Genomic DNA, 27,753 nt, shown 5'->3' on the forward strand with positions numbered 1-27,753 from the left:
TCCGTGATCGAGTGACTTCACTCCAAGCTCGTCGACTGGATTCGGTTGGAAGTGAAACCTCCTCCACCACCGAGGCTCTTACTCGGCGCTGAAGTGAGCCCGACGAGAGGCTCATCGAAGAGAGGGCAACAGAATCCCCCGAAAGTCCTCTGGTCCGCCCGCTCGGTGAGCGACAACGGTGGAGAGTTCAGCGATACAGGAGTATTGAAGTTCGAGGAGCATCCAAACTCAGTGAATGGATCGCACCGACAATGAGTCGAATCGTTCCGATTTTAGCGAAGATCGATGGGTTCCTTCGCTGGTTGAAGGCTCGGCTGATATAATCACCGTTCTGCCTCTAGCGAATTCCAACTGCGGAGCAATAGGCCGAATCAACAGCAAACGTGATATCCGCGCGGTTCAGTGGTCGCCGAGGCCTGCTATTGGGTGACCAGCGTAGACCGAGCGGCCCCCATTCTCACAACTGTAGCAGTCGCCATAGTGGCGTTGGAGTGGTTTTGAATGTTTGCGAATTTCAATAAAACTGTCACTGGAACTGGCTCTCGGCAACTCGTCGGTTCCGAATGAGTTCGCTCGATCGAAGCCTTCGAGATTGATGTTTTGTGGGGGCTTTCGAGGTCAACACTCGCTCAGTTGGACGGACGGAGTGGCTCATTCCGTTTCTCTCTGATGTGTGCTTAGATTACCGAGCGTGCTAACACATTATCATGATGATCCATTACTCATTCTCAGCCTCTATTCGCACCCACACAGCGGTTCTCGAATCTGGGTCGGAGTCCGCGCGGACCCGTTCCGCATGCGTTGGCCGGGATCGTAACAGCATATGGACTTCGCTCACGGGACGGTGTCGCCGGAGACTCCATTGATTTTCCTATTGCTAGCGAGAGGGAGCATCGCTTTCATTCGTGTCGACGGGATGCCTCGTTCCCCCTCTGGTAAAGCGGAGGCCTCCGGATTTTTTCCTGAGCTCCAGGACTTAGTTCCAGGACGTACATGGGACCTCTGAGAAGGTCCCTGGAGGAGGTCGTGGGCTCTCACGCTCCGGGATCTTCTCGACCTGGGACGGGTGTCTCACAACGGTCGCTCGGCAGAGGAGCATGAATTTTTCACCACGAGATCCCACGTCTCTCGGCACGAGTCCCCCCCCCACTCTTTTGCTCTTCGACGCTATCGACGATATCCGAATGAGTGATTTTGATGGTCTGGGTCTAGATCGAAATTCCGCTATCAAGAGAGCAAAGATCCCTCGGAAGCTGTTGCGCGATCTCTGAATTCCGGACATCGGAACGTCGTCTGCGTTGACGAGGATGTCCGCTGAGTGATTCTCTTTGGGCAATTTTATCTTGATCCGATACCAAATGGAACAGCCTAATTGGAGATAGAAATCGGTCACAGCAGCTCGACCTGTTCGCGTCCCGCGAACTCGGTACCCAGATCAGATACTGCTTGCGCGAATTCTGAATTTGCTCAACGTGACGTCGCACGGGAATACCAGGAAAAAGTTCTGATGATGCCAGCGATCGGGCAAAAAAACAGAGCTGTATCCCGAATGCGGCATGGGGCTGGAGGACATGCCGAATAGGAAATGCTCTCCGTGGAACGTCTTCTTCCTCTATTTTTTTGTTGGAGGCATGCCCCTCACAAGCGAGCACGCGGCTCGCTTGCGGCGGGCAGAAAACGTTCCGTGGGAGAGTGCCACGGAGGGGCGAGCCCAGAGCAGCCGGCAGACATCCGAAACGGGGGACCGAGACGTGGTTCGACTTCTGAAAAGGCAAAACAGCCTAGTGCTGGGCCGAACAAGAACAGCGGAGTAGCGAGGGCCCAGACAAACTTATTAGGAAAATTCTCGTCAGATCGTAAACGGTGTCCTTCCCGCGATCTCGAAGTCACAACTGCTGCAGCTATGGCAACTGATGATGTATCCCGTCTTGACTCATTGACGGAGGAATGAGGCTTGACTGTTTGGGGAGCCAGATCCTGTACGGGCTGAAGCAATCATCCTCTTCGGATAGGCTCCGACGATAAGAGGACGGGACTCATACATACATATATGGCGGAAAACAACATTCGAGTCGGTGAGCTGGTCTCCTCCGCGAGAGCAATGATCTGCACCTTTTATTCACACTGACTGAGCTGTGAATTTCCCTGAGAGGTCCATGATTTTCCTCAAGTTCGTCCATTGTTCAGGGATGGGACGGCCAAGCCAGGGTTCCAGGGTTTTCATATGAGCAACAATTATAGTCGATGGAATCAGTAAAATTGCATATGAAAAAAGCATGTATCAGACGCGACATTGTCGCTCACGCATCTCGCGAGATCCGAGAGTCAAGTCCGCGGAACATTATCCCGATGAACTATAAGAAATTCTATGGCTTTTCAGACGTTATTGTCTGAGCATGAGGCCCGGAGCGAGACCCTGCGCCATCTTAACACAGCTCTCGAGTATCTGAGTGAAGAGACTGACGGTGGCCTCGAAGGCGAGGAAACCTCCAAGGAGCACAGAGAGGCCCTTCTCGGGCTTCGCAAGAAAGGTTTGTATTTCCAGCCTCGTTTTTCTCTCCATTCCAGCGCACACGGCTCTCGAGCTGCCTCCCCATTGGCTCATGCAGAGAATCGGAAAAACCTATCCCTGACAAGTGGGAATTGATATTGGTGCGAGTCGAGAACTCACGAGAACCAACCACAGCTATGTTTTTGTACCCGCTCCCCAGTATCTCCGAGTTCTCTGGAAACACCTTGGATGCCAGTTTCGAGGATTGCGCCAGCTCCCAAGAGGGGAGGACAGGGTTTTCCACGAGTTGGGGAGGAGGGATATACCTCGTTCAAGATTCGAACCTTGAGATCCAGAGGAAAGAACCTCGTGGGCTTGAAACAGATGTGGAGGCATCTCCAACTCTCTGTCGACTTCCTCCTGCGCGCTTTGCCCATATGTACGACGCTGGCGGGCGCCGGCATGTTATTGGCGTCCGAGCTGCGAGCTCGAGAGTAGAACGACGACGCCGAAGCTGTGATAATATATCAACACAAGCATCCGATGTGGGTTTCTGGGAGAGTTGGTGGTTCTCAACGTTGAGGAAAAGTTCTGAACGTTGAGGAAAAGTCCTCTACGCATCTGGAAACTCTCTGTACTCGAAATCAAGTGGCAATACGTCCCGTTTCCGAACAGTTCCGCTTCCGGTTGGTTTCGATGCTCGCGTTTGGAGTAGGAGAGAGGGAACTTTCGGGGACGGGGAGCGCAGTCTGCCAGACGGCGACGCTCAGAAGTAGGAACATTCTCAAATCCAGACGGCGTACCCTCATGTCAAGTTCATCGGAACGGAGCTCGGAGAGTCCTTGATTTTCCTCTCTAGTTTTGAATTATTATCGATCACCCTGCCGGTGTTTCCTTGGGAGTTTCCCCCTTCGAAAAGTAGACCGCCAATCAAAGAAGCATTTCCATCCCTACGGCTCGAGGGATGAGGCGACAAGCCTCTGCCCCGTCCCGAAAATCGAAATATTGTTCGCGTCCGATGTTTTGCGTATCGTGATCGCATTTCGAAACTAACGACCGCGTACGCGGGTCGAGTAGCTTATTGCTCGGTTCGATTCCTTTGTTGAGCTTATGCAAAACTGTTCCGAGGGAATATCGCCCTCGATAAGCCCGGATGAAAAGCCGACCGCGAGATTTTTTCCGCTCGCTCGCATGCTCACCCATCCGCTCGCAATCAGTGAAAGCCACCTCTCGATGAAGAATGGACCCAGAAGCTCCGCAAAGTTTCACTCCTCGGAAAAAATGGGACGTCTGCCTGAACTCTATCAAAGTATTCGGTTGCCGCTGTTTACGCTTCCTTCGTATGCAGCATTCAAAAGCTTTCTGCTTCATATCAAGGACAAAAGCGGTGAGGTTCCTCCTTACGAGGAGCTACGTCGTGAGCGGGAGCCATAGTGTTCGCGCGCGAAATTGCCTCCGGGCTAAATTATTCCACGTCAATTTTGAAACGCGGATTGAGGTTAACCAAGGTTGAGCAAGGCCTGGCATGATCAGGCCGAGGTCAAGGCTGCAGGGGTCTCTTGAGGCTGTGGGGCGAATTTTGGGAGAAGTCGACAACGCAAACGGAACAGAGCGGGCAGTCGCACGGAACGGGAATGAGCCCGAGGCGGGAGCAGACTTGGCGTTGAGGGCACAACAGGGAAGAGGACACGACGCACTAATGGGCTACTCCTGGCGCTCTGTCGGATCTTCTGGCCACGTAATGGAAGCGGCAAATGCTTTGCGATGGCGAGCGACTCTCGTTGATATTTCTAACAGCCCCCTCGAGCGAGTAAACCGACGGCTCGTCCGGGGGAAGCAGCAAGAGTTCACCGGACTCCTCTGAAGCTGACCGCGGGCTTTCGAGCCTCATCTCGGATCGGGTTCGACACCGTACAGCTGTCCCTACTTCCAGCGGCCCTAAGCACTCATACCGCGTCTGCCGTCGTAGCCGTTGTGCGGGCGAGTCCCTCCGCAGAAGATGGCCAGAATTTGGATCCGGAATCAAAATTCGCATGACTGGACCGGCAGTGTGTACTCTTCACTCAGTGCCGGAACGGAGAACTCAAAGGGACCAAGTAGCCAGAAGCGGAGAGCCGCAAATGGAGTGACAGACTCCGCCGGCTAATCACCGAAGCTTCTCGGCGAGTAGTTGACAGACCAACGAGAGCTCGCTCATAGTGTGCTATGGTTAGCTCTCGTTCGTCCGAATTCGGTCGAGCTCGTTCGGAAGCGACGGCTCGACCGAGTATCAGCCGGATACAGATCCTCTCCCGTCGCCGGACCGCATTTCGCACCCATGGCGCTGCTTTTCTGACGTACTCAGTGGTTTCGCTCCAAGTCTCTTTCACGGGGTAGAATTGCGATCCGCATACTCGTTCCAAACAATCGAGCGAATTCAATGGTCGAACTATCGGATGGGGACCGAAATATCATCGCAGCGAGCCCATGACTCGATAATCTCGGATTTCGAATTCCCTCGACCCCGACCCTGAATGTTTCGTGAACGTTTCGTTTTTCAGCTGGTCACAAAAATATTTCCCCCGCTATCATAATTAACGATCGTTTCTGCTTCCAGCTGCCGACCTGCAATCGAATTTGGACGAGCTGGAGTACGAGGCCATGCAGCGACGTCGGCAGCTCGATACGCTCGTGGCCGACGGCGGGCGAGGTTTTGAAGAACGCCGACGAGAACTCGAGCAATGGCTCGCTCGGATGGAGAGCCGGATGGAGCGACAGCCACTCGTCGGGAAGACACTCGATGTTCTCGAAACTCAGCTGAGAGATCATCGGGTAAGTTCCTCCTTTTTTTCGAGCACCTGAAAGTAACCGTCGGCGTCGTCATTGCTCTCCCGATCAGACTCCATCGACTTTTTCAATTTGATCTCGGCGATGTTACTCTTGTTGGAAGAGGGGGAATCGATGGATGACTTCGGGAGTTCTGATCGGGCAGAGTCCCCGTCTCGACAGCGAATCGCTCGAGGCGATACGTATCTCAAACAGGATATCTGCTCGGGGAGATTTCTGAAGTTTTTAGCCAGAAGTGAAATAGTGCACTTTTTCTTTCGGATAACTACTATGTCGTTTACGTACCGACCCCGTACATATTCCTTAGGCCCTCATTTCTCGCGATCTATGGGTTCCGAGGTCTCCAGCGAGACTCACAAGACATAGTCGAAGGTCGGAATGTATGTATGTAGCACAGGCGCGTATCCAGGATTTTTTTTTGGCGGGGGGGCACACGATGACTGCGGCCCCGAAAATTCGGGAAACGGTTCCAGAAGGCGACAGAGGCAGTAAGAAACGAATATTTTTTGTGGGGGGGGGCATTGGCCCCCAATGCCCCTGCGCAGCCGACGTCTATAAGGCACTAACTTTCGCAAATATGCTACATCAGGCGCGTATTCAGGGGGGGGGGGCTCCGAGAAGAGCCAGTCGTGGCTGGAGAAACGCGGCGTGATATGTGGCCGCTGATCCGAATGTAGAGCTCGATTCGCGATGCGCTCGCCCAGTCCACAAAGAACGAACGGGAGCTAAGCGGGCTAGCTCAACTCTATTCGGGCTCGTACCGCTACCTCGCAGAGATGCACTACCTCTCAGTTTTCTAGCGGATAGTGTCCACATTCTCTCCGCACCCGTGACTACTCAGCCGCACGCGCGCATGATCGACGTGTTCAGTGGACGGATGCCGTGTCGTGTTTATTCGACTCTCCCTGTTCGTCCCTCGCTCCGAGTTTTCGGTCGAGTCTGAAGTCACATATGTATATATCGAAGAATCGTCGCCCGACTCGCGAACCAAATTTTTCTGAAACGAGAAACAGTTTCCGTCCGATGGCTCGGAGTCTGCTCTCTTCGGAAGAGGTCCCCGAGGAGCAAGGGACCCTGTGCAGCAGCGCTCTGGAGCGGAACCCTCTTAGCACTTTTGAATTATCAACACGAGAGAGGCTGTCTCTGTAGATGCGCCTGCCTGTCGGTCGGACATTGTAAACGTGCTTTGGGAGCGAAAGATATCTACGTAGGACAAATATCAGACCCCTCTCACGATGCGCGTTGCTTTTCCAGGTAATGCACGCAGAGATGGGCCAATGGAAAGGAGCGTTGGACTCGGTGTGTCGCATGGGTCAGAGATTGGCATCGGAACTCGAGGCAGCTCAGATTAACCAGGGACCGCACACAGGAAGCCTCCCCCACAATCCCCATGGACATCATATGACGCCCGAAGACATCCACGTCGTTGTCGACAGAATCAACCAGCGCTTCCAAGCTCTCAGTGCGGGGTAAGCAAACACGGCACGCTCCATGTGACCTAATTTTCTCATTCGTTTCGGAGCTGCTCGGGGGAATGCCAGGATCTCGCCGTCGCGCGAGAGAATTTTCAGCGACGAAGAAGAGCTCCGTTACTGCCAAGGGGCTGTGGCCTTGCAAATGGTAGCCGCGGGCCTCGCATCGGCGGCAACGGCGGCAGATGGATGATAGCGGGCTAATCTCGATAAGCTGGGGCGGTAATCCTTCGGCTTCCCCTCCGACATCATCCGGCGGCTTTGTTCATTTGCAGAATAAAACTCCAGCGTTCGAATCCGTGCTAGAGCGACTGCGGGGAGCAAGCTCCTGTCGTGGGGGAAAAACGAAAAAAGACTGAAAGCAATCGCCTGCCTTGAGACCCAGATAGTCGATCTAATGAGCTCTTCGGAGAGAAGGTCAATAGATACCGATGAGAGCGAAACGGTTGGATCGAATCGGGGGAGGAGACGACATTCGAATGAATTTTCCTCTCACGCCTTTCGCTGAACGTTGCACGCTCGAGGCCTCCTGGAGTGAATCCGCAGAAGCCGCGCCTGTTATAAAATAGAAGCGGTCAAGAAATCGAGCCCCTTCCTGACTGGTCCTCGTTCTCCCGCTGAAAGAGCCATTCATGGCTCGGCTGTAAATCTTCCGCGGCGATTTTCGTGGAACCAACGGGTAAATTCGCGAAGAAAACGCGGATCGTGAAAATTCCGCAGCCTCATTCATGACTCAATGAGCTCACGGGAACCGTCGACGTACACGGAGGGAAAAGCATTCCAGGAGGAACGTCGATACCTCAGAAGTTTCGAACAATCCCCGAAAGGACTGTTTGTGCGTTTCGTAGAGAGAGGACCCTGAAATCTCCGTTCTCCTTTACAGAATGCAATCGCGAGGTGGCGAACTTCAGAGCGCCCTCAACTCGCTAGCACAACTCGAACGAGCTGTAGAGCACTTCGTCGAGTGGCAATGCGACGCTGAGTCCGCTCTCGAAGTCATCGAAGACGATGCTCGGAGACTTCCACCCAGAGAGGACGTGCAGAGACAACTACTGCAACGGATAAAGGTTAGTGTGCGAGTAAATAGAGCCAGCCACTCAGCTCTGCGCGGACCCACAGCGTGTTCTCGAGGAATAAGCGTGCATACAAACGTACGAGCGAAGAGACCCCCTTCCGAGAAGTATCGAGGAGACTTCGCGGGATCGGAGCGCTACCCTTCCCCGCGGTATCTATTCCTCGATCCTGAATTACTCTGCGAAAGCTTCAATCGTGAACATTTTCCACATAGCTGCCCCGAATCCAAGTGGGTCTGAGAGGCCGCGACCCGAATTCCGGCTCTGTTCCGCGAGCAGAACTCGAATATTCTCTTCTGAACTTCCTACTTTATGCAATTTTCCCTCGGATATGGGTTCCGAGGATTGTTCTTCAGACGCATGAGGTATTCTGGGAGGCTAACAATAAGCTTTTGCCGGGGTCTTCTTCAATGACATTGTTTCTATCTCTAGAGTATTCTCCCGGAGTCTATCGATTCGACGCGCAATGCGTGGCAACCCGTCGAGCTACGGATCTTGTTGGCACTCTAATCGCGAACCATGAGCTGTATCCGCAGTCCAGAATGAATCCAGGTCCATGGGGAAGTTCCGGAGTTCTCGACGGAATCAGAGGAGTCGATAATAATATGACTCCATCGTCCCCGCTCCAAGGGTCGCGCAAATCAGATTAGTGAGCAGCACACGGGCGAGTAACATTTTGCTTGTCAAAGTAGCTGCTCGCTTTGCTTGCTGTCAAGCTCATTCGTTGCATTCCTCGACGTCGGTTCCGGGGAGCACACAGGATCACTCGAGTCGACTGACGACGGCTGTCGCTCGCCGTCCGTGAATAAAACACGGGGGGAACTTTCCGGAAGGTGGAACTCTTCGTCTTTTCTCCGCTCCCGGAGGTCACGACGGAATCAATGCCTCGACAGGGTCCGGCCGTCATCGAGGTTGTCGTAAGCTTACGAGACAGGCCGTTCGCATCATTTCGCGAATCTTTTGTGTTCACTCGATCCCGGGGAATTTCGCCGGCGTTTCCTCGAACTTCCGGAACGATTGGAGCTCTAATGCTCTCGAGACCAGAATCCAGTCGTGATTCAGGCGGGTAGCAACGCATGTCGACGTATTCTTCGAAAGTCCGATGGAGGAAATCAGAGCGCTCTTCAGAGGCTCCGGCGGGTAGGTATACATATCCGCCTGTATACATAGTCAGAGAGGCAATGGGATGCACCTGTATGATTCGAGCCGGTCAGGAGGTTGGTCGGAATATTTTGGAGCAGAGGGGAAGTCTCCACGGACGACGGGCCGCTCCTCCAGCGCACCTTTTGCGCAGAGACTTCGCGTGGAGCAGTGCGGGCCCCACCTGCCGCTGTCGATGTTTTGGAACTCCATCAGGAACAGCTCCAGCCTTCAGTCTTGAGGAAAGAAAAGCTTTACCCTACAGTCCTTCTGAGAGCATATCTGGGGATGCAGAGGACGCTGTCACCGAGCTTCTAGCGAGCTTAATCGTCTTGTGAATGACTAGTCCCTCGGGTCTCTCCGGAACCGTGATATGTAGTCCCTGGATTAGATCGCGTCGGATGTTTCAAATTAGTATTCATTTTCATGAGTCGGTTCTTGATTCCGACGGAGTGACTGAGAATCCCACGGAAATGGTCTCGTTCGCTGACCAGGACGCTCAGGCTCCTAACGTTCATCAGTCGAGCACCATCAGCATTAAATATCGTGCTCATCATTAACATGCTTTCTTGCCCGTGCGGTCCAGTAATTAGAGCTCGAGCGCACACGCAAAAGCTTACCATCGCTGTGTCAACGTTGAATACAGCCTGGATGATTGCTGCTGATTCGCTGTCAGGATTCTGGGTCATCAGAGAGAACAGATGACCAGGCTAGCCGAGGGAAGATGTGAAAGGGCGAAAGTGGACGCCAGGATGGCATGAAGGATGAAACAGGGCAGGAAACGAAAAGGCGCAGAATGGGGTCTGATTGTCACTCGATCGTCATCCCGACGCATCAGCCGAGGCTCCCTTCACATCCGGCCTCTAATATTCTCATTCCACGAAAGTCTTCGGGAGACTCATCGGAGACGGATCCGAAGTTCTGTGAGTCTTCGTCTGACACACGGAAGGTATACAGGCCGTTCGTCGAACCTATTGCGCTTTCGGGACAGAAGATGATATCAGATTGTACGTAATTTTCCATCAGAGGTTGCAAGCGATCCCGTTCGCCGATAGGGTCGAAATCGGGGTCATCGACCTTCTGTTTCGAGGATCCTCTCTGAGACTCCCCAGCAATCGGTCCGGATCGGAGATCGGTCTATCGACATTTGGTCAGGCCCCGGCCCCGAGTCTATAAAATGCCGGGAGCAGCCTCATAAGAAACCCTGTCCACCAACCGGCAATCATACTCTTCCCATTTGCCACATTTTTCCTTATAGGAGAAAGAGGGTCGAGAAAACAGACTCTCGTAGCCCCCGCTCGATTGAGATGACCTGATGGAAGGACAAATACTTCAATTCGGAATTTTCCAGACCCAAGTTCTCCGAATTTCACAGCCAGCCCATGCCCGAATTTTCGAAGCCGAACGCGGTCGAGAGCACGTGCGAAGAACGCTGAATGATCGGAATATGTCCGCTCTCCCGTCAGAGGTGCAGATGGAACAACATTGAGCATTGAACATTTAATTCATCCTCGAAGGATGAGGCTCTCCGAAGAGGAGAGGATACCTGCATCTCCGAATATGTCAGACTGACACCCGAATTCCATTTGTTCGTCCGCCCTGATACCGCGTATCATATCTTACCATCAGTCGCAAACCTCCTCAGTGAAGGAGCCCCATCTTCGAGGGCTCGTGAGAGCGACGATGACGACGATTTTCGCGGTTCCGGAACCCGCGCGGAAGTCGTTGACTATGTTAATGCCGAACGAAAGTTCGGATGCCTGCTCTCTTTTCAAATCCGAAAAAGTTACGTATTTCCTCTCCTTTCCGGAACGAGGCGCCTCGAAGTCCAGCGCGATGGAGCTCAAGCGAGGGTCCGGCGGGGTATGCTAATCAAAGCGTTCCATTCCTGATGCTACGCGTACATTCAAATCTTCCTTGCACGAAGAGGAGCTCTTCGGCCTGCGTGCTGCAATTGCTCCTCTTTGCATTCCTGTTCCATCCTTCACACTCAGCTCCGGTCTTCCCCCATGCTCCCCCGGGAAGCGTTCCCGTTTTCCCCGACCTTCGTCTGGCCAATGCTGATCAACATGAATCACCCTCGGAAACCAAACTCACTCCCGAGTCTGGTGTCACTACGGACAATAATCCTCTTCGGCCATGGACTCAGACTTGTTCCAGGGCGGAAGTTGCCGAAGCCTGGCTTCAAAAGCAGCGATGCAACTGCGGTAGATCGGATGCTCGGCCAGAGTGCAACTCCCACAGCCTACTTCTGCGCTCTGCTTCGAGCTGCAGGTCATGCCATGATTCCTCGCAAGGCTCTGAGAGTGGTAGGCGTCTGGTCAGAGACTCCGCATTCCGAGCGGAGTGTTCACAGAGACGTGACCCAAAATCTCGCTCCGGCACTCAGACTCCACGGACAGGGAACTGCCAGATTATATTCCGGCACGGAAACTTGGACCGTCTCAACTTGGGCACATTCGATGGGCAACTTGAGAGCGAAGAGAGACTTCGACTATACGCCGGCTATCACAAGCGCCCGAGCGCTATCCTTCTCTGCTCAGCTCGACGGAAAAGGTGTCGGTCGAGTCCGACGCAAGGGTTGCGTGCTTCATTGTTGCCCGGGGCCATTCAGCGTCAGAAAAAGATCGCCGATAAGTTGATTGTGTTTTATGCGCTCGCCGTGCGTTTCTCGACCCTGGCAACGAGCCGAAATTTCATCTCGACCCCGCGGCTGAGTTGAGGAATTTCTTCATCACGACCCCGAAAGAACTCTAGAGAGAAAGTTCTTCCGAGCCGACCGCTCGACAAGATGCTCGCACCGGTCGAAGTCATTCGTTGCTTGTCGTTCCGGTCTGTCTCTTCAAGCGACCGCTGTTGGCCAGGCAACCGTTTGGCTCGAGTATCTGTCTTCCATCTGAGTCTCGGCTTCTGTCCCCCGCCTATATCCTTTACGAGTCAAACGTCTTTATGGGGTCCGCTTGATCAGATCGACGCCAATGGCATTGGCTTCCTCAGCGATGTTCGAAATTGAGGAGCTTTTTCTTCGTTCGTTCCAAACAGGCCCGAGAGAGAAGTCAAGTGAATGATCAGCCTGACATAGAAGCTGTGGGATTTGAGCGACCCAACGGTTCAGGATTCTCTGACTTCGGACATCCGAGTTCGCTCTCTCCCGAGTGTGATCCGTTGGTGCCGATCCTCTATCGGAACAGGTCGTCGATCCAGTGTCGGATAGCCAATGAGGCGAGAATTTCCCGCGGACTAGAGCCGGCTGGTCTTCCTTCCCCAACTTCAGGGAGTCCGGGCCGTCCAGTTTACGGGAGTTGTTTCGAGCTCGAGTCGAGCGGGGGTCACGGAAACCTCCCGGTCGATGGCGTTTATTCAGTTTTTGACCAAAGTCGTCGTCTGACGTCACATTTTCCGTAACTTTGGGATCATTAATCCTGGCAGATGAGAGAAGGGGAGCTCGAAATCCCACCGACACAAAATAATCGGTGGAGACAACCCGGAGTATAGAGATTCCGTTCACGGCCTCGGACCCTTACATTGGCAACTCCACAGAAGTTTCTGAATTCCAATAATTCGCTCTTACACCGACCACGGATTCTTGGCGCAGTCCTGATAGCAGGTACTACATTCCCACATGAGACTTCAGGAATCTGAAAAATAATAAGTTGTGAGAAGAAAACATGCTGGAAAATTGATGAATCCACGAGGAGGGTCTTCGTTCTCACTGTGCTCCCCACCGGGCCGAATCACTCTGGGGAAACGTTGAGAGAGTGAACGTGTGGAGATAACGATACAAAAAGAGAGTGTATGAATGTGGAAAGGGTGGTTTTCAGTCTGAAATAACACGCGCCGCAAACTGTCCGAGTCGACCACGCTTCGAACGGTTTAACGAATTCCGATCGAGGTTACGTGGCCGATGGGGAGAAGCCCTGCTGTTCCTCGATGAGAGCGGGCATACGAGGGATGCGGACCCACTCTTGGATGCCGCGTTCCGTGGCAGAGAATCGGAGGCGCGCACGTAGCTTCCTCCCTAGCGGGGGAAAAGAAGAAAAAATAAACGACAAACAGCAAGAAGAGGCAACGAAGAAATTATCGCTTCTCAAGGATGTGATGACTAATGATGACGGATCGGGAAGTCTTGGCCCGACACTCCCAGCAACAAAGTTCGGTGAGGATATTGCTTCGAGGTGCGGAAAACGACGCGAAACACACGACGCGCAGGAATCTTAGACCCATTCGACATCCTTGTCAACTCCGGGCCAATAAACATAGCTTCTAGCCAAAGCTTTCATTCGATTGTTTCCCGGATGTCCTCCGTGAAGTAATTCCAGTACTTTTGAACGCAGAGAAGACGGAATAACCACCCGATTTGACATCATCAAGCAGTCGTTAACCGTTGCGAGGGTTTCTCGTTTAGAGTACAAGGGGAACAAAGGACTGTCGTGCTTAAGGCTCGGCCATTTTCTCTGGTTGACGTAGTAGAAGAGCCTCCGTCAGCACTGCGTCGGCCGCGGTCTCCTGTTGTATTATTCCCACTGTCATCGGAAGCTGCGAAATGTTGTGACTGAAATCACTCTGGACCTCCGCTTCGACAGACGCAACAACGGAATCCACCAATGGCTCTTCTGCGGTTCGTTCCTCACTCAGACGAGATGAGGCATCGACTTCTCGAGAATTTTTCGTATTCTTGTACTTCAGTTCGGAACCGTAACCGAGGAGTGTCACCGCGTATCGCTGTAACCTGTTAGCTGAGTGAGCTGGTACTTCCTCGTGTGAGCCGAATATCGATAGGAGCGGTTTATAGTCCGTATTCAAGATGAACTCTCCCTTACGGGACCCGTCGGGAACTTCGTGCATCAGAACACTTCCGATCGCTTCCTGGGAAGCATCTGCGGAGACTATGATTTGGCGCAGGAAAGCGTGAAATCACTCCTGGTAAACAAATCGGAGCATCGCTCCTCGGGAGCCGCTCTTCGTTTGTTTTGCGAGCATCAACAGGCGCTGCCGCGCTTTCCTTCACTAGAAGAGAAGAGGGGTGTTCTCAAGATGAGGAAAAAAATCCCTAGCCTCGCAGCTAATAAAGCGGCCACCGCCAATTCATCGCGCCGACCATGTTGGGAGCCACGATTGGGCCCGTCTCGCTCACCACATACGGCGGCTGACTCGTTATGTTTCCATTTCTGGGAACGTTCACCCGACAGAACCTCCTGACTGGCCATTTTGGGTGGATTTCTTCATTGACCCATTGTTGTGCTTAGGGCCTCAAATTGGGCATTTCGTACACTCGACGATGCCACCGCAGCCAGCGCAGACAGGATCAAACGTCTCAGATGTTGTTTAGGCTCTGCGTCGGTGGCGGTCCCGGCATCGAATCAAAGGGGAAAAACTGTCGTGACGTCACCACGTCATCCGGCGGTGTTTAGAGCTGTTGACAATGGCGAGTGATCGATCTGTGTCCGAGAGGGTTTGGATTGTCAGGACTCACTCGGCCCGAAATATGTCGAAACTTCAGCGGGGGGGGGAGGGGGGAACCCAAGGACAGCAACCTATTATCGAGGTAAAGTCGCTCTTTGGCTCACGAATTCGCAACCCGGCGGTTCTTTATTTGAAGCGTTCACTTTCGGGGCGCGCTGGATACGTTGAAATGGTGGCGAATCGTTCCGGGGACGAGATGGATGTGGCATAGAACCCTAGACAAGCTCCATGGACCACGGGGAAGCGCATTCGCCGGTAGCGACGAAGGCATAGAGAAATACATATACGAGGGAATTCGAGATCCTTATTCGTCGACCTATCGTCAAACCTTTCCATCGTGTCCCGGGGAGACGTTCAGACTGGGACGTGAAGTTCGGCCTCGTTCCCTCTCGACCCAAAGCGGAAAAGCAGGGCAAGCGAAGGGATACATATACAAGGTGGAAAAGTTTCGCAGCCGTATTGCCGCTTTGGGTTAATGCAATCGGTTAGGCGGCAGCCGCCCGCTCTGCGGCTAGATTTGTTAGAGAGATAGAACCGACATCGCCGGTCGGTGACGGGATCCGCACTTTGCCGTTTCCGGAAGGAACCGACGGAAGTGAATTCAGAGAGGAACGACGAGAGAGATATGTCGCATCACAGATACTGCCATGACGCACGAATTAGGCTTCCCGGGCGCGATTGCGAGCGGCGCGCTCGGTAAAGCCCATCGCGATCTGAACGAGGACTCATTGTCTGAGCGTTCGGTCCGTGCGGAATTTGCGCTCCTCGTTCATCGATTTTCCACGAAGTAGTTTTCAGCAAAAGTCGCACTTGGGTGACGAATCAGGTTAACATTGTGAGAGACACAAGACACGAAGCTCATCGCAGGGGCATTGTTGATCTGAGAAATCGGTTCGAAGACAACAAGGACGGTGAATGTCCGTCGGCGGCGAAACAGAGTCTATGAGACGGTGGGTTTTCTTATGGCTCTCGTTATTCAACGCTCGCTTGTCGCTGACCTGTCATTGCTTGAAATATGTAGTATCTATGTATACGTGCGGGCGTGCGTGGGCAGAAACGCCAAACTCGCGCCCACCCCGCTGAGTCCGATACTCGACTGATTGAGATGAGCAAGACAAGCGTCGATGTGATCACCAGCGCCGAGAAATGAAGCATCAGCGTTCCTCGCCGGTGGATGAAGCGATCCACGGAGAACTACGATCGCTTCTTGGTCTCTACGCGCCAGACTTCCCTTCCGTAGCGAAAAGCCGGATGACGGAGCAATGACAATGCCGACGCTCTGCGTTCCGCGGGACGATAACGAGTTTACTCTGCGAATCGGGCACTTGCGGGAAAAAGAAGACCTCTTCCGGTTCCTCGTGCTCTCGTGCTCATGGAGAACCGACCGCGAGACACGATTTCGAAGAGCCCACTTGTGCGCACTTTGAATACATACATCTGTCTCAAACATTTCTGACTGCTCACTTTGTCGGGTCACTTCCGGGTGAAGCTCTGCAACTTGGTCCATCTACGTGAGGGGCTCGATGGAATTCGAGGGAACAAGGAAGCTCGGCCACAAATAGAAATTCGTGCGGTCACTGTCTTTTTCCTTCTTTCGGATACACGCAGTCGGCCGGACGGGTACTACCTACCTGTCACTCAGCACCCCGTTCGGTAGCATTTCGCATCAGATGATCCCGAGACCGTAATCCTGTGGATAGCAGGCGCCTTTGGTGGTGGTCATTGGTATGGATTCCGGAGGGCGCGCTTGACTCCCCGAGTTCCTGCGGCTCCCACCGACGAGGTCGTGGCCCTGAGAGCGCGACGAGAACCCGAAATTCAACCGGATACAACATCTGTAAGAGATCTCGCTTATGAAAGACAATTCCAAGATGGTCATAAATACCCATTCCAGACCAAGATTCCCGCTGGAACTTTGATGAGTCCGTGTCCGCAACTCTCGAAATATCCGAGCTTCATGATGCAGGAATAGGTACAGCACAGAAAGGTGGACGCGGGACTTGAGGTGTTCCGAGTTCGACGAGCATACATATGTATGTAATGATAGGACTGTATTCGACATCCGTGTCTCGGCATTGCCCAGCTCACATGGAATAGGTCTTCTGCCCAGTTGGTAGAGACCGGTCAGAACGAGGAGATGTCCAGGGCCAATTCCGACTAATGCTCGTCATGCTTACATCCCAGACACGCAGACAAATGCGACTTTTTCGAGAGCACCGCTCTACCTTCACGGGTCTTGATCCGTAACCCGCGAGGATAGGGAAGTCCGCTGACTGCTTTTGCGAATGGAAGAGAATAATTATGATAGATCATGCCGATAAGAGGAATCTCCTCAAAGGAGTGAGGTAAATTATCTGTCTTCCTTGACGAGTGCAAGCCGGAGAACCGACGCTCTGGGCCCTCATTAGCCAGAGAAGGAAGGAAAAACGGTCAGTGTTCTGTGAAATGGAATCTCGTAAGTCGGAAAAGTTCGATAAGTTTGAGCTCGGACGTAATTTTCGCTCTCGCCGTCGGGAAAACCAAAATGGCTCCCTCGAAAATCGGAAATAACCCGCATACCTCATATTTGGACCTTTTCCGACGGAAGCAAGACCCCACGATTCCGTCCGCCGGGGGGGGGCGAAGGGGAGGCTTGAATGTATTCGCTTCCTACATTCTCGGAACGGAGTGGAAGATGATCAGAATCCGCGCGAGTATTGGCAGGGGAGACGTCACTAGCCAGAATGGATTCGACTCGTGTTTTTTTTCTCGCTTCGCTCGCTCCCAACTCGGCAAACAAAGAGCGTTCAATCCTATTTTCGCTCTTGTTGATGATTTACGTCACCCGTTTGCGGGATTGCCTATTGTCGTTTGTGTTGATGCCTTTCTTGTGATTCAAACAAGCAGGTAGTCGCCCTTTCGATCCTCGACCGACTAAGGATCCCCGCACCCAATGGTCGCCCATACGAAGCTCCAATCATTCACTAGAAGCTGCCATTCAAGGGACGGAGGGAGCTCTGTGACCCTCGATCGAAATTTCCGAGTTCGGTTCAAAAACGCTGAATAGGCCGTGAAATCGAAACAAAGCGATCGGAGAGATGCTGATGGAAAATCGTGATAAAGAAATATGTACGATTGGATACAGCGCCGCTACAAACGCCCTGCAAATAATTCCTTGGGTCTTATTGTCAGCTGAATGAAGAACGGAAGGTCTGACTGCGGAGCTCTAGCTAATCGAGAGCATAACCGATCATGTCGGCCCGAATTCCCGACAGCAGTCCTTAGGAGCGCTGATCCAGCTCCTTGGAAATCGGCAATGTGCCTTCGCCCCGATGCTGCCGATCCGCATCACCTCCGCATCAGCTGCTTGATTGACAACGCTCGGAGGATTTTCCGACCTCCAATTTTCTCGTCGGCCGCCGCTCCGAGCGCGGTAGCGGCCAGCGCGGCAAAGGAACAGAGTGAGTTTCTGAGCGAAAACGGGATTTCGTTCAGGTGAACGGCGCTCGGCCAACGCGTCGGTAGAAACACTCAATCTCGTTCGGAGGAAAAAAGGGAGACTCCATCACACGGACAGGAGTACGCCAGAAGACTTTGAGAAGAAACGACCGTAGTGATGAGAACAGAGCAAATGTAGAAAGCAGATGCTACGAGCGGACTTCCCAACGGCTCAAGGCTCGTTCGTGTTATCTTTTTCCTTATCCAAAGGCTCTGCGGGGACAAAGCTGTGACGAGTATGGAGTCCTGCCGGACTATTCCGTCGATCTCGGTCTCGTTTTCCGGGGAAAGTTGCTACACACGCTCGATTCGGCGCACGGTCAAGCTCCGCGCATCGAGGAGAACGGTCCGATCGCGAAGCTCCCGGGCTTGGCAATGTTCTAAGTACTGAATACGAACGACGCTCCCGATGATCCTCACGTCCAAACGGGGTCCGATACTGCGGTCGATCTGCGGGCTTCGATAAACAAGAGAAGAAACTTGGCGACAAAGTGTCTTCTGCGAGTTGATCAGTCTCAACGGTGGAATCGTAAATCGTAACATATCCATTGTTCCGAATCGGGAGGGCCACACCTGCTGGCCAGGGCGACCGTCAGTCGGATAAGTGACGGAAAAAATCTCCTGAATCGAATTTTTTCCAACGCGGGATTTCCAGCGGATGAGAATCGGATCGGGTCGACGGGTCCGAAATATTATCGGAGTTTAGGCGTGACAGCGGTGATTACTGTGAACAAATTCACGAAGAACACGACCGACGTTCTACCGTCTCCGTTTTCACCGGGGTAACCGGCAGAATCCGTCGCGCGGCGAGTTGAAATAACATTGGCGGTGGCGACGACGACAACGGCGGCGATCGCTCCGCCAGAAGAAGAGAGGACGTTCGCAGCGGCCCTCTCTCCGTTCGCTGCAGCCGCAACACTCACCAGAAAGAGCGATTGGCGCACAATTGAGCTGACTGCCAGTTGTTGTAACAAGACATCGCTGTCCATCTGATCTAGTGCCATAGGTAGTAGCGGCTTGACAACACAATGACAACATGGAGGAACTGTGCAACTACTGACGGATTACAGTGTCGACGTGCTTCTCCCCCATCGTCGCCATCGTCGTTGACATCATGATCGACTTCGGGAGAGATAGTCGTGCCGCCGCCGCCGTCGTCGCTGCTCCTGGAGGAGGTGGGGGGAAGATCGGCTGGTAGTGATGCCAAGGAAGAGAGCCGATCCTCCAGCTGCTCAAGTTCCGCCAGCGAGTTGTTCCTCTCCTTCGAGGTCGGTGCAGTTCAGCGAAACGGTGATTGCCATCACTCCCGATGGAGAGAAACGGCGTGAAGCGTTACTGCAACGGGCTTCGCGCGAGCTGCTCTACTTTTCGCCTCCGCCACTTTCGTTGGAGTGCGACGAGATCGAAAGTCAATGTTTGCAGTTCCTCAGCGACGAGCGGGGCCGCCTATCGCTCGAATCGTCGGCTCGGTCGCCGTGCGCGACCAGGCTCGCGCCTGCAGAGGGGAAAAAAGCTAGAACTTGCAGTTCCGAGAAATCCATGCCCAAGAATTCGAATGACGCCAGTCAGGGCGGCCCGCGCAAAGTGCTCGTAATCGAAACTAACCGGACCCCTCCTATGAGAGCCCAGTTCGTTCGAATCGGAAGCCCCTCCCCTACGATAGCATCCCCGATCGAGCCCAGGAGCCCAGACAGCGATGACGACCCAACTTACGCGAGGATCCTCTTCGCCGGAGAGTCCACGTCCAGTAAATCAAGTCCCTTGTTACGCCACCGGAAACCTCCGTCTCCACCGGCAAGTGAGCGCTCGGCCGTTTACGAACCGCTTTACTCGAAAGTCAACAAACAAAATCGCCGCTCTCAAGCACTGCCCTCATTCGAGAAGCGAACGTCGGTTGATTCCTCGTCGCTGCCGATCTCGGACACCGAAGATTCTCAATGCGGAAGCACACGGTCGCGTCGAACTTCGGAGCTTTCCGTCTCCGAGGGCGATGAAGTTGACGCGATCGTTCGCAACGCTTCCGACTCCAACGACAGCACTGCCCTAGTTCAGTTGAGCCTCCTCGGAGAACAACTCTCCAGCCTTGGGTCCCCCAATGCTGCCGACGATGATACTTCTATTTTTCTCCTTTCGCCTTCGGCGAACACCGGTTCCGATCAGGAAGCTGTCGATCTCGGGAATCTCATCAGTGCCGAGTTCGAAACTCACAGTGTGATGAGCAAGTGCTCGAGCCCTGCTTGCCCCCCCCAGGCCCGGTCACCGTCGTCGTGTGGGTCGCCGTTGCTACAACCCCCCTACAGTGCGTTCGTTTCGCCCCGTTCATCGAGTCCCCTGTCAACATGCTCTGTGTATAGTTTACCTTCGTGGTGGGATGATTCCGAAGAATGGAATGAAAGTCGTTGCTCCACGCTATCGAACGACGCCTTGGAAAAAGTGCGCGGTCAATTGGACCAGCTAAACGTGCGAGAAGCTGAAAAACGTCGGAAAAACCACCGGCGACACCAAGGGGCCCAGCAGGCTTCGACGAGTCCCGACGGGAGAGTTGTCACCCCGACGGGACATCTTGTCGATTTCAGTGAACTCGACTCGCTCGAGAAGGAGATCCCAAAAATTGAGATAACGCCACACAGCTCCCAACTCTTGAGCAAAGTAAGTCCCGCCGCCCTAGCTGCTTCGGGTCCCTGTCTTTCGCGTCATTCCCCTCAACGGGTTGTGATGTCTGCTTCGTTGGAGAATGTCGTCTCTGTCCTGCGGTCGATCGGCTCCGCTGAACCGGTCGGTCCTTCAAGCGGGAGCTCACATCCAGAATCGGAGCCAGGCCTAGCCTCACCGATGGCCGACGCCTGGTCAGTGCAAGTGAACGACGGTGCGGCCGTTTCTCGACGAGAGCCTCTGCCGGTGAGGAAAACCAGTGCATGGCGCACTAAGTTGTTTAGCTTTATCTTGGGTCTCACACGGATTCTCGATTCAATAGAAAAGGTAAACTTCCTTTTGCTTACTCCATCCCGGAGACCAACGAACGAAGGGCTTCATCTCCAAACCTGGTGGAGGGGTGCTTAACCCACTCAATCCCCGCACACTCCACTCGGTTATCTGGTAACCTCAAGGATTCGTGTCGGACTACTAATCACAGGTGTAGGGCTCTTGTCTTCTCTGAGTGAGTGTTATTCTTCGGACGATTTGAACAATCTTCCGGGAGTTCTCCCCTTCCTGAGAAATTTAATTTGAACCGAATTTTCGTCGTCTATCCGTCTATAGAAAAAGAAGGCTCCCGCTCATTGAGCGTTGGAGGAGGGCGTCCCGTCCTCAATGCTTTCGGGAGCCGCCATTCGCCTCTCGCGAGAGTGTTTCGAGCTTTCATGGCTCGGTGACACATGATGACGATATAGAACGCGGCGATAAGATAAGATACTGCGAAAGTTGGGGGGCTAGAAAACTAGTCAAGGAGGTGGGCGTGGAGACTGGCAGCTGCGCAGGCTCTGGGAAAGGAGTGCTCGCCCGGAGAATTTCCCCCAGACTCCTGTCACCTGAGACAGCCTGTCCTATTCGCTGAACGAAAAGCTAGATTCCTCGAGGAGCCAACCCATTCGTCTATTCTGATTCCTTTCTGCGATTCTCGAGGAAAGTTCGACCCATGGGTTTCCTCACTGAGCTTCCGGCGTTGCACTGACGGCGACATGAGGAAAACCATCGCCAGAATCGCATGATCTCCCGCGAGTGAAATTGCTGCGCGAGGAAAATTGTATTCAATGGGCTGCAGACTGGATTGACGTTAGCTACACGCAGATCGACTCGATCCACATTCATAATCGCGATCGCGTTCTCTGCGATACCTCCGTGGCGGTGTCTCTCAGCTGGATTTCGGGCGCCATCGTCCTCCGAAAGCAGCTCGCTCCTGCTATCGTCGGCTGTCCCTGATCCCAGATCGACTATTGTCATTATTGAGTGGAAGTATTTTATAGCCTCATTGTCATCTACAGTGCTCCCGGGTGGCCGGTGCATCGGCCTGTAGCCTGGACGACGATTCTCCGCTCCGAAAACATGGTAGACCGTGTTGTGGGTGTTGAGTGCGCACATGTGTTTTCCTCCCGGGAGGGAGAGAAACACGGAAAGACTGGTAGCGATCAGGGCAGGCAAGCGAGCAAGAGGCCGCATCTAAATTCATGGGACGTGGATATCGCTGGGCCGCTTCTCGTCTCGACGTCGACAATTTGTCACTCACTCTCGCTCATCGGACTCGTGCGTGAAACGGCCGACGATGAATCAGTGGGCGTCTCGAATGTTCGTCCTAAAGAGAGACGCTACCTCTGACGATCCCGCTCGTGAAGTCGCCTTACAACGCACCCTGTCCTCGCATTGCCACGCAATGCTCCAGGAGTCTCGCCCCATTCGATATCGTACGACCTCGTAGCGATTGGGGATATCCCTTGATAACAAGACGCGATCCGAATCCCTCTGGAGGAGAGTTTCTGCTCTTGAGTTTGTGGAGGAGCTTTCTCGGCAATTTCAACGGCCAAGTGCTTCAGTAAGACAATGACAGTGCTGTAATCAAAAATGAAAGGGGGAAGACGGTGGTTGGAATCCGAAGCATCTCAAGTGTTTTGATTTCGTTTGTTGATTGGCTGTCTGTCTCGTGAGAGCTTCGCTGTCGAGTTCCCGCTGACGTCTCGCTCTTCTCCGTGTTGCGACCGGAGCTCGAGAATCCGATCGAAGAGACGAACAACGCGGCGACTCTCCGGGAGGGTCAGCCCGTTATCAGAAGAGACGACTTCACAGCTGTCTTGAGAATGCCTTGCCCGAGCGGTACTTCGTTCTCCGTTGCGAGTAGCTTCCGGACGCCGCGGAGGGAGTCGGTGTTGACAACAGCAACGGCGTTGTCGCCGTCGTCGTCGTCAGACGCGACAGAGACAACTGACCTAGAACTGTCCTCTTGATGCGGGCAGAAGAGTCGGCCAGCCGTATACGGCCCGCGATCCGGTACCGAGCGAATGGCAGAACGCGGGCGGTCACCGCGGGAGCCCTGATGATGATGGACAGTCGAAATTAACACCAACTCTCGACCGATGTCGATGTTGGAGGAAACTGCGGAGCGAAGGATCTGAACGCGAGGTGCTCCACGCGTCTGCTCTTAAGAATTTGAAGCACTCGCACAGTGCTCCCAAGTGTATTTAAACGCGAACATTTTCGTATCCAGCTCCGTCGTGATACGTGCCCGACCGCATCGTAGTGTGCGTGAGTCTTTTATTTCTTGCTTTATGCTGTTGCTCGAGCGAAAAAATATATTTTCCTGAAGGCACACGCTCGTCCCTACAAACCCCCACGTGGAAGCCATCAAAAAGAAAGGAGGAAACGAAAGTTTTCGTTCGGAGGGGTACATGGCCGCTACTGCGGCCGCCAACATTGGTTGTTACAGTGGTATGATAGCGTTGCTCGCACTGGGAGCATCCCGAGGAAGAGTTTTTTCCCAAACAAGTCCCGATTGGCAGGTACGGAAGTACGTCGAACACAATGAGATGCGAAGAAGCTCAGCTGCGTGTGATTTTCCGCTCCACAATCAGCTAAACTCAATAGAATTGCGGATCGAACTTCGGATTCTCAGATCCCGAACTGAGCTCAAACTGGTTCCGAGCAGAGGTCGAAAAAGCCGCTGTTTTCAGTCAGTGCTACGCTTTCTAAAGCCAGAATCCGTTGCAATCCCCGATTGCAACATATGAGGAGACATGGTTGAGCAAGACACACGCGCCATCCTCGGAGAAGGCTGTATCATCAGGCTCCGCATAAACAAACATGAAATGATATGAATGCTTGGATATTCTTGAATATCTATGAAGTGCCAGATTCAGTCGGTCCAGCCTCCAGACCCTGTCCTGTGTTCCGTACGGAAAAAAGGCCTTCGGAACGTTTGCGGCTAGAGGTTTTCGCTCACAAAGACTCTCCAATCCCTCAAGTATCGCATAGACTGTAGAGTCTCATGCATTGAAATGGTCGTCCTTCGAGAGCACTTTGTGCGGAAATATGTTACTGTTCTGTGGAATCCCTGCTGAAGGATTCGTAATTCGCGTTTTCCTGAAGGGGGAGCCGTAGATGAAATGAATTCACGATATCGATCGAGGAGTCAACCCTCAGTCGACTAAAAGAATTCTCTACGCAGCCGATCGAAGTTCAAGAGTCGCTGAGTGCTCATCGCTCCGATGGCCATCATCTAATTATTGTCAGAGCTGATTTCACTTCAAGCTCGAGGAAGAGCGTCGCGAGAGAGATTCGGATGAGGTAATTCCACTACGTCTGATGCGTCTGAATCGGACCGGAACGGAGCATGATATCACCCTACCAGACGTCGGTGCGTGCCGGCCACACGTGTCTTACTGCTCCTGCTTTGATCACTGAATGGATTCGCGATCGCTTTGTGGGGCAGAAACTCCACCAAGGCGGCGAATGATCTCTCTATCCAAACTCGTCTGTGTCTCTGTTTGGCAGACGGACCGACCGGTTGGTTGGTTGGTTGGCTGCTTGCTTAGGCCGCCAGCGAGCTGGTGAGTTGCGTCCGGAGCTCAGCGACTCTATTCATGTGCGTTGTTTACATTGGAGAAAGACGTTTGCCTGCGGATATTTGTGCTTCGTGTTCAGCTGTTCACTCGCGCGCTGGCTCGCTCACCCACTGACTAGATAGCTCTTCTGCCACCAGATGGATCAGAGAGCTTCTCCATCGATTCGCACATACATCGCCTGAGATCCATGGACAGGCAATCGAATACCGGGACTGAATTCCGAGGGAATCATTCGAACGCATCGGATTTTCTGTTAAACGCCAATCGGACGTTCGCAAGAATACGTAAAGGCATATCAGAAACGTTCCCGAAACGGCCCGGAGGGCCGCGCGCGGTATCGAGATCAGAAAGACAGCGCATAGGTGTGACAAAACTCCGCGACCTGTCATTGATTTTACCAAGAGCTAACCTCGGAGTTCCTTCAGGACGTCGCAACGTCTTGACCACGCTCCCTAGCTCGGGTCGAACTCATTTCTCGTAAGTTCGTATCTGGAGCGAAATAAGGATTCTGGCTCGAACGCCACTGAGGATCCGGCGGTGTGGTCTAGGATTGTTGCTCGAGACCAGCAGAGCGTCTGATTGTAAGCGCGATATTGATCACCGGCGAACGATGTTATCATCTGTTTGTATGAGATTTACTCCGATACCTATCGAAGGACACAACTCTCGCCGCTGCGCTAGCCGATGCCCTCAAGAACGAGCGTAGCGCGGCACTACGAGAGAATCCGGTGGTCGACATTCCGCCCGTTCCAGTAGAGCTGGCTTCCCTCCCGAGCGTACGACTTCCCCGTAGGAGCTGATTCGCATGAAAACTTATCACGCGAGAGATCTATCGCCTCAAATTATCGAGGCGAGCAGCAGGAGGATCGCGCGGCGGTTAGCTCAGCAGAGACACGGTCTCCAATATTGACTCCCGAGTTCATAGCGCGGGAACGCCGTAGTCTTCCATGTCAACATCGTCGGATGGCTCGCTAAGCGACCATAATTGTTCTTGATGAAGTCTACATTGCCTCGATGATATCCGGGAGCCCACGATCGTTCCTCGGATGCGTTCAGAGTTTAGAGAGACCTGTCTCGGTGCATCATGTCGCTAAATGATGATCGATTGTCTACAGAAGTGATCGACCTATCGCCGTGGACGATCCCTTCTTACAATCGCTCGTAGGAAAATCGATGCAACCCCAGTGCCAGGCTATGCATCCGAAATCGAGATGGAATCAGATCGAGCTGACGATTTGAAAAATGGCTTTCCGATTATTCGTTCCGACATTCTTCCATGACGGGTCGGACATCGGCTTAGCCCTTGCAGGGCTCTAGAGATATCATGGCCATGCCGTTGACCGGACTGCATCCGGAATCATAACGACTGATGCGCTCCTTCGAGGCGGGGGATTCGAATTTCCCACGGGCTCTCCTCCCGATGGTTTCCCCAGAATTTCCATCGGTGAATTTTTGTCGAAGAACGCCAAGGCGGGCCCCGTGTCAGACCTTAGCGGATTTGCGTACCCGTCTCCAGCGGCCAGAATCATCCGCGGACACGACCATCTACTTCATCCGAGTCGTTCGTCTGATCTGATGCTTTGTATCCTGCCACAACGATTCGCTTTTCTAAGCTCCGTCCGATGGAGCTAACACACTGACAACAGTCGGATGGACGACAACGTCCGAGCGTCTTCTGGTTGATGATTCCGACGGCCTTCGTCAGGAGGCTTCTGTCCGGACGCCGCGAGCAGCTCGCCCTGAGAGCCTTGCACGGGAACGACGTTTTAATACTCATTTCTCTCTGTCAGAATGATTCCTCTGCGCTCCTGGGCGTTCGAGTCAAATTTTATTATCACCGCGTATAAATCTGTTCGTGACCGTATTTAGACTTGCGGTCGTATACTGCGAGTCGCACCATCATGCCTCACCGCATGCATTTCAAGAGGCCCAACTCGAAGACTGAGCTGCAGAGTTCTGTGGCCCTGGAAACCGAATCTGGCGACCTTAAGGCTATCCATTAACATCTGTAATCAATAGGGCCACTGGTCATTAGTCTGACAATGAGGGACATACGATATTCCGATGCTGACATCGATTACTGAGTCAAAATAAGCATGCTGACCCGCTGTAGTTCTTTTACCTCTTTTGTCGGGATGATAATCTGCGGAAATGATGCTCCGCCATGGAATTAGCGACAAGTGGGCCGTCCTTGGTGGTCACCGGAGCGGTAACGTAACAACGCTTCTCTGATCGCTCTGACTGCGGGAGAAGGAAAATCAGATCTCATTTCATATGGTCCCGATAAGAGCACCTGAGATTAGTCAGCGATCATGTCTTCACGCGAAGTTTTCGAGGTTCAGTGTGTCCAAATTCTGTATCGTCTCGCTCGCGAAAAGCAAACGGGGAATCAGTTCTCACATGCGGGACGCAATCCCACGCGAGAGCTTTGATGTACCAAGAGAAATCTCCTTCCACTTAGGGGCGTCGAATATTTTCGAATCTTTTTCTGGAGCGTTGCCTTCATTTTGACGAGGTGAGCTTCAGGAGCCGAACAACCGACTCACACGAGCGGCATCTATCTCGCGGAAAAGACGAGCTTCCGAGCCTTGACTTCGTTCCCCGGTCCCGAAGTCATATGAACCTCCTCATGCATGATTTGGAGGAGCGTTTTAGGATACGTCATTTGTATTTTCAAAGCGTCTCGCCGCAAACGTTGCTTTTTTTTCTGAGGGCGAGTTTCCCTCTAGTGAGAGTCACACCGCGCGGCTCCCTAGGCATGCGTGTTTCAATGTTGGATGTTTACCACTAAATCCGTTTATTCTAAAGTCACCCAGGGCGACGCCCGACGTATGCATCCCACGGTCCCGCAGCAGAGCGATTCCAATATTAGAATAAGCGGGAAAGTTCTCCTCCCGCCGACCGGAATCATGCGACATGGATCAACCGAACAGCGGAGTGTATAGCAAACTTCAAACGAACTAAATCGAAGCATCGCGCTACAAGGTCACATCGCCGGCATATTCACGTCTGTGCACGCTGGAAGCTTCTTTGCTCGGCGTCATGGATCGGTCTCATCCGCACAGGTTGTCCTTAGGATCTTAGAGATCTGACGGAGTAAAAAACCAAAAACGGCGAATCACTTACGATCCGGAGGAATCTCCCGTTGTAAAGCAGCGGGAGACTGTCGGCAATTCGGCTGTTTTCTCCTTCTTCCGAACTTGAGGCAGGCAGCAGCACCGAAATGAGATAGCGGTGCCGCATCTTGAGCGTATATGAAGCAT

At 53.1% G+C, this 27,753-nt stretch overlaps 1 protein-coding gene across 1 annotated transcript in view; it reads left to right on the forward strand.

Annotated features, from left to right (window-relative positions):
- Dys (Dystrophin) overlaps positions 1–27,753 on the forward strand; it is a 75,804-nt gene that overhangs the window by 28,583 nt on the left and 19,468 nt on the right. Inside the window, 4 exon segments of the mRNA XM_029113238.1 lie at positions 2,381–2,531; positions 5,088–5,302; positions 6,572–6,786; positions 7,673–7,856. Of these exon segments, the coding sequence (XP_028969071.1) occupies positions 2,381–2,531; positions 5,088–5,302; positions 6,572–6,786; positions 7,673–7,856 (765 nt within the window).

The sequence above is a fragment of the Galendromus occidentalis genome, unplaced genomic scaffold (assembly GCF_000255335.2).
Source record: "Galendromus occidentalis unplaced genomic scaffold, Mocc_1.1 scf7180000076440, whole genome shotgun sequence".
Lineage (NCBI taxonomy): Eukaryota > Metazoa > Arthropoda > Arachnida > Mesostigmata > Phytoseiidae > Galendromus > Galendromus occidentalis.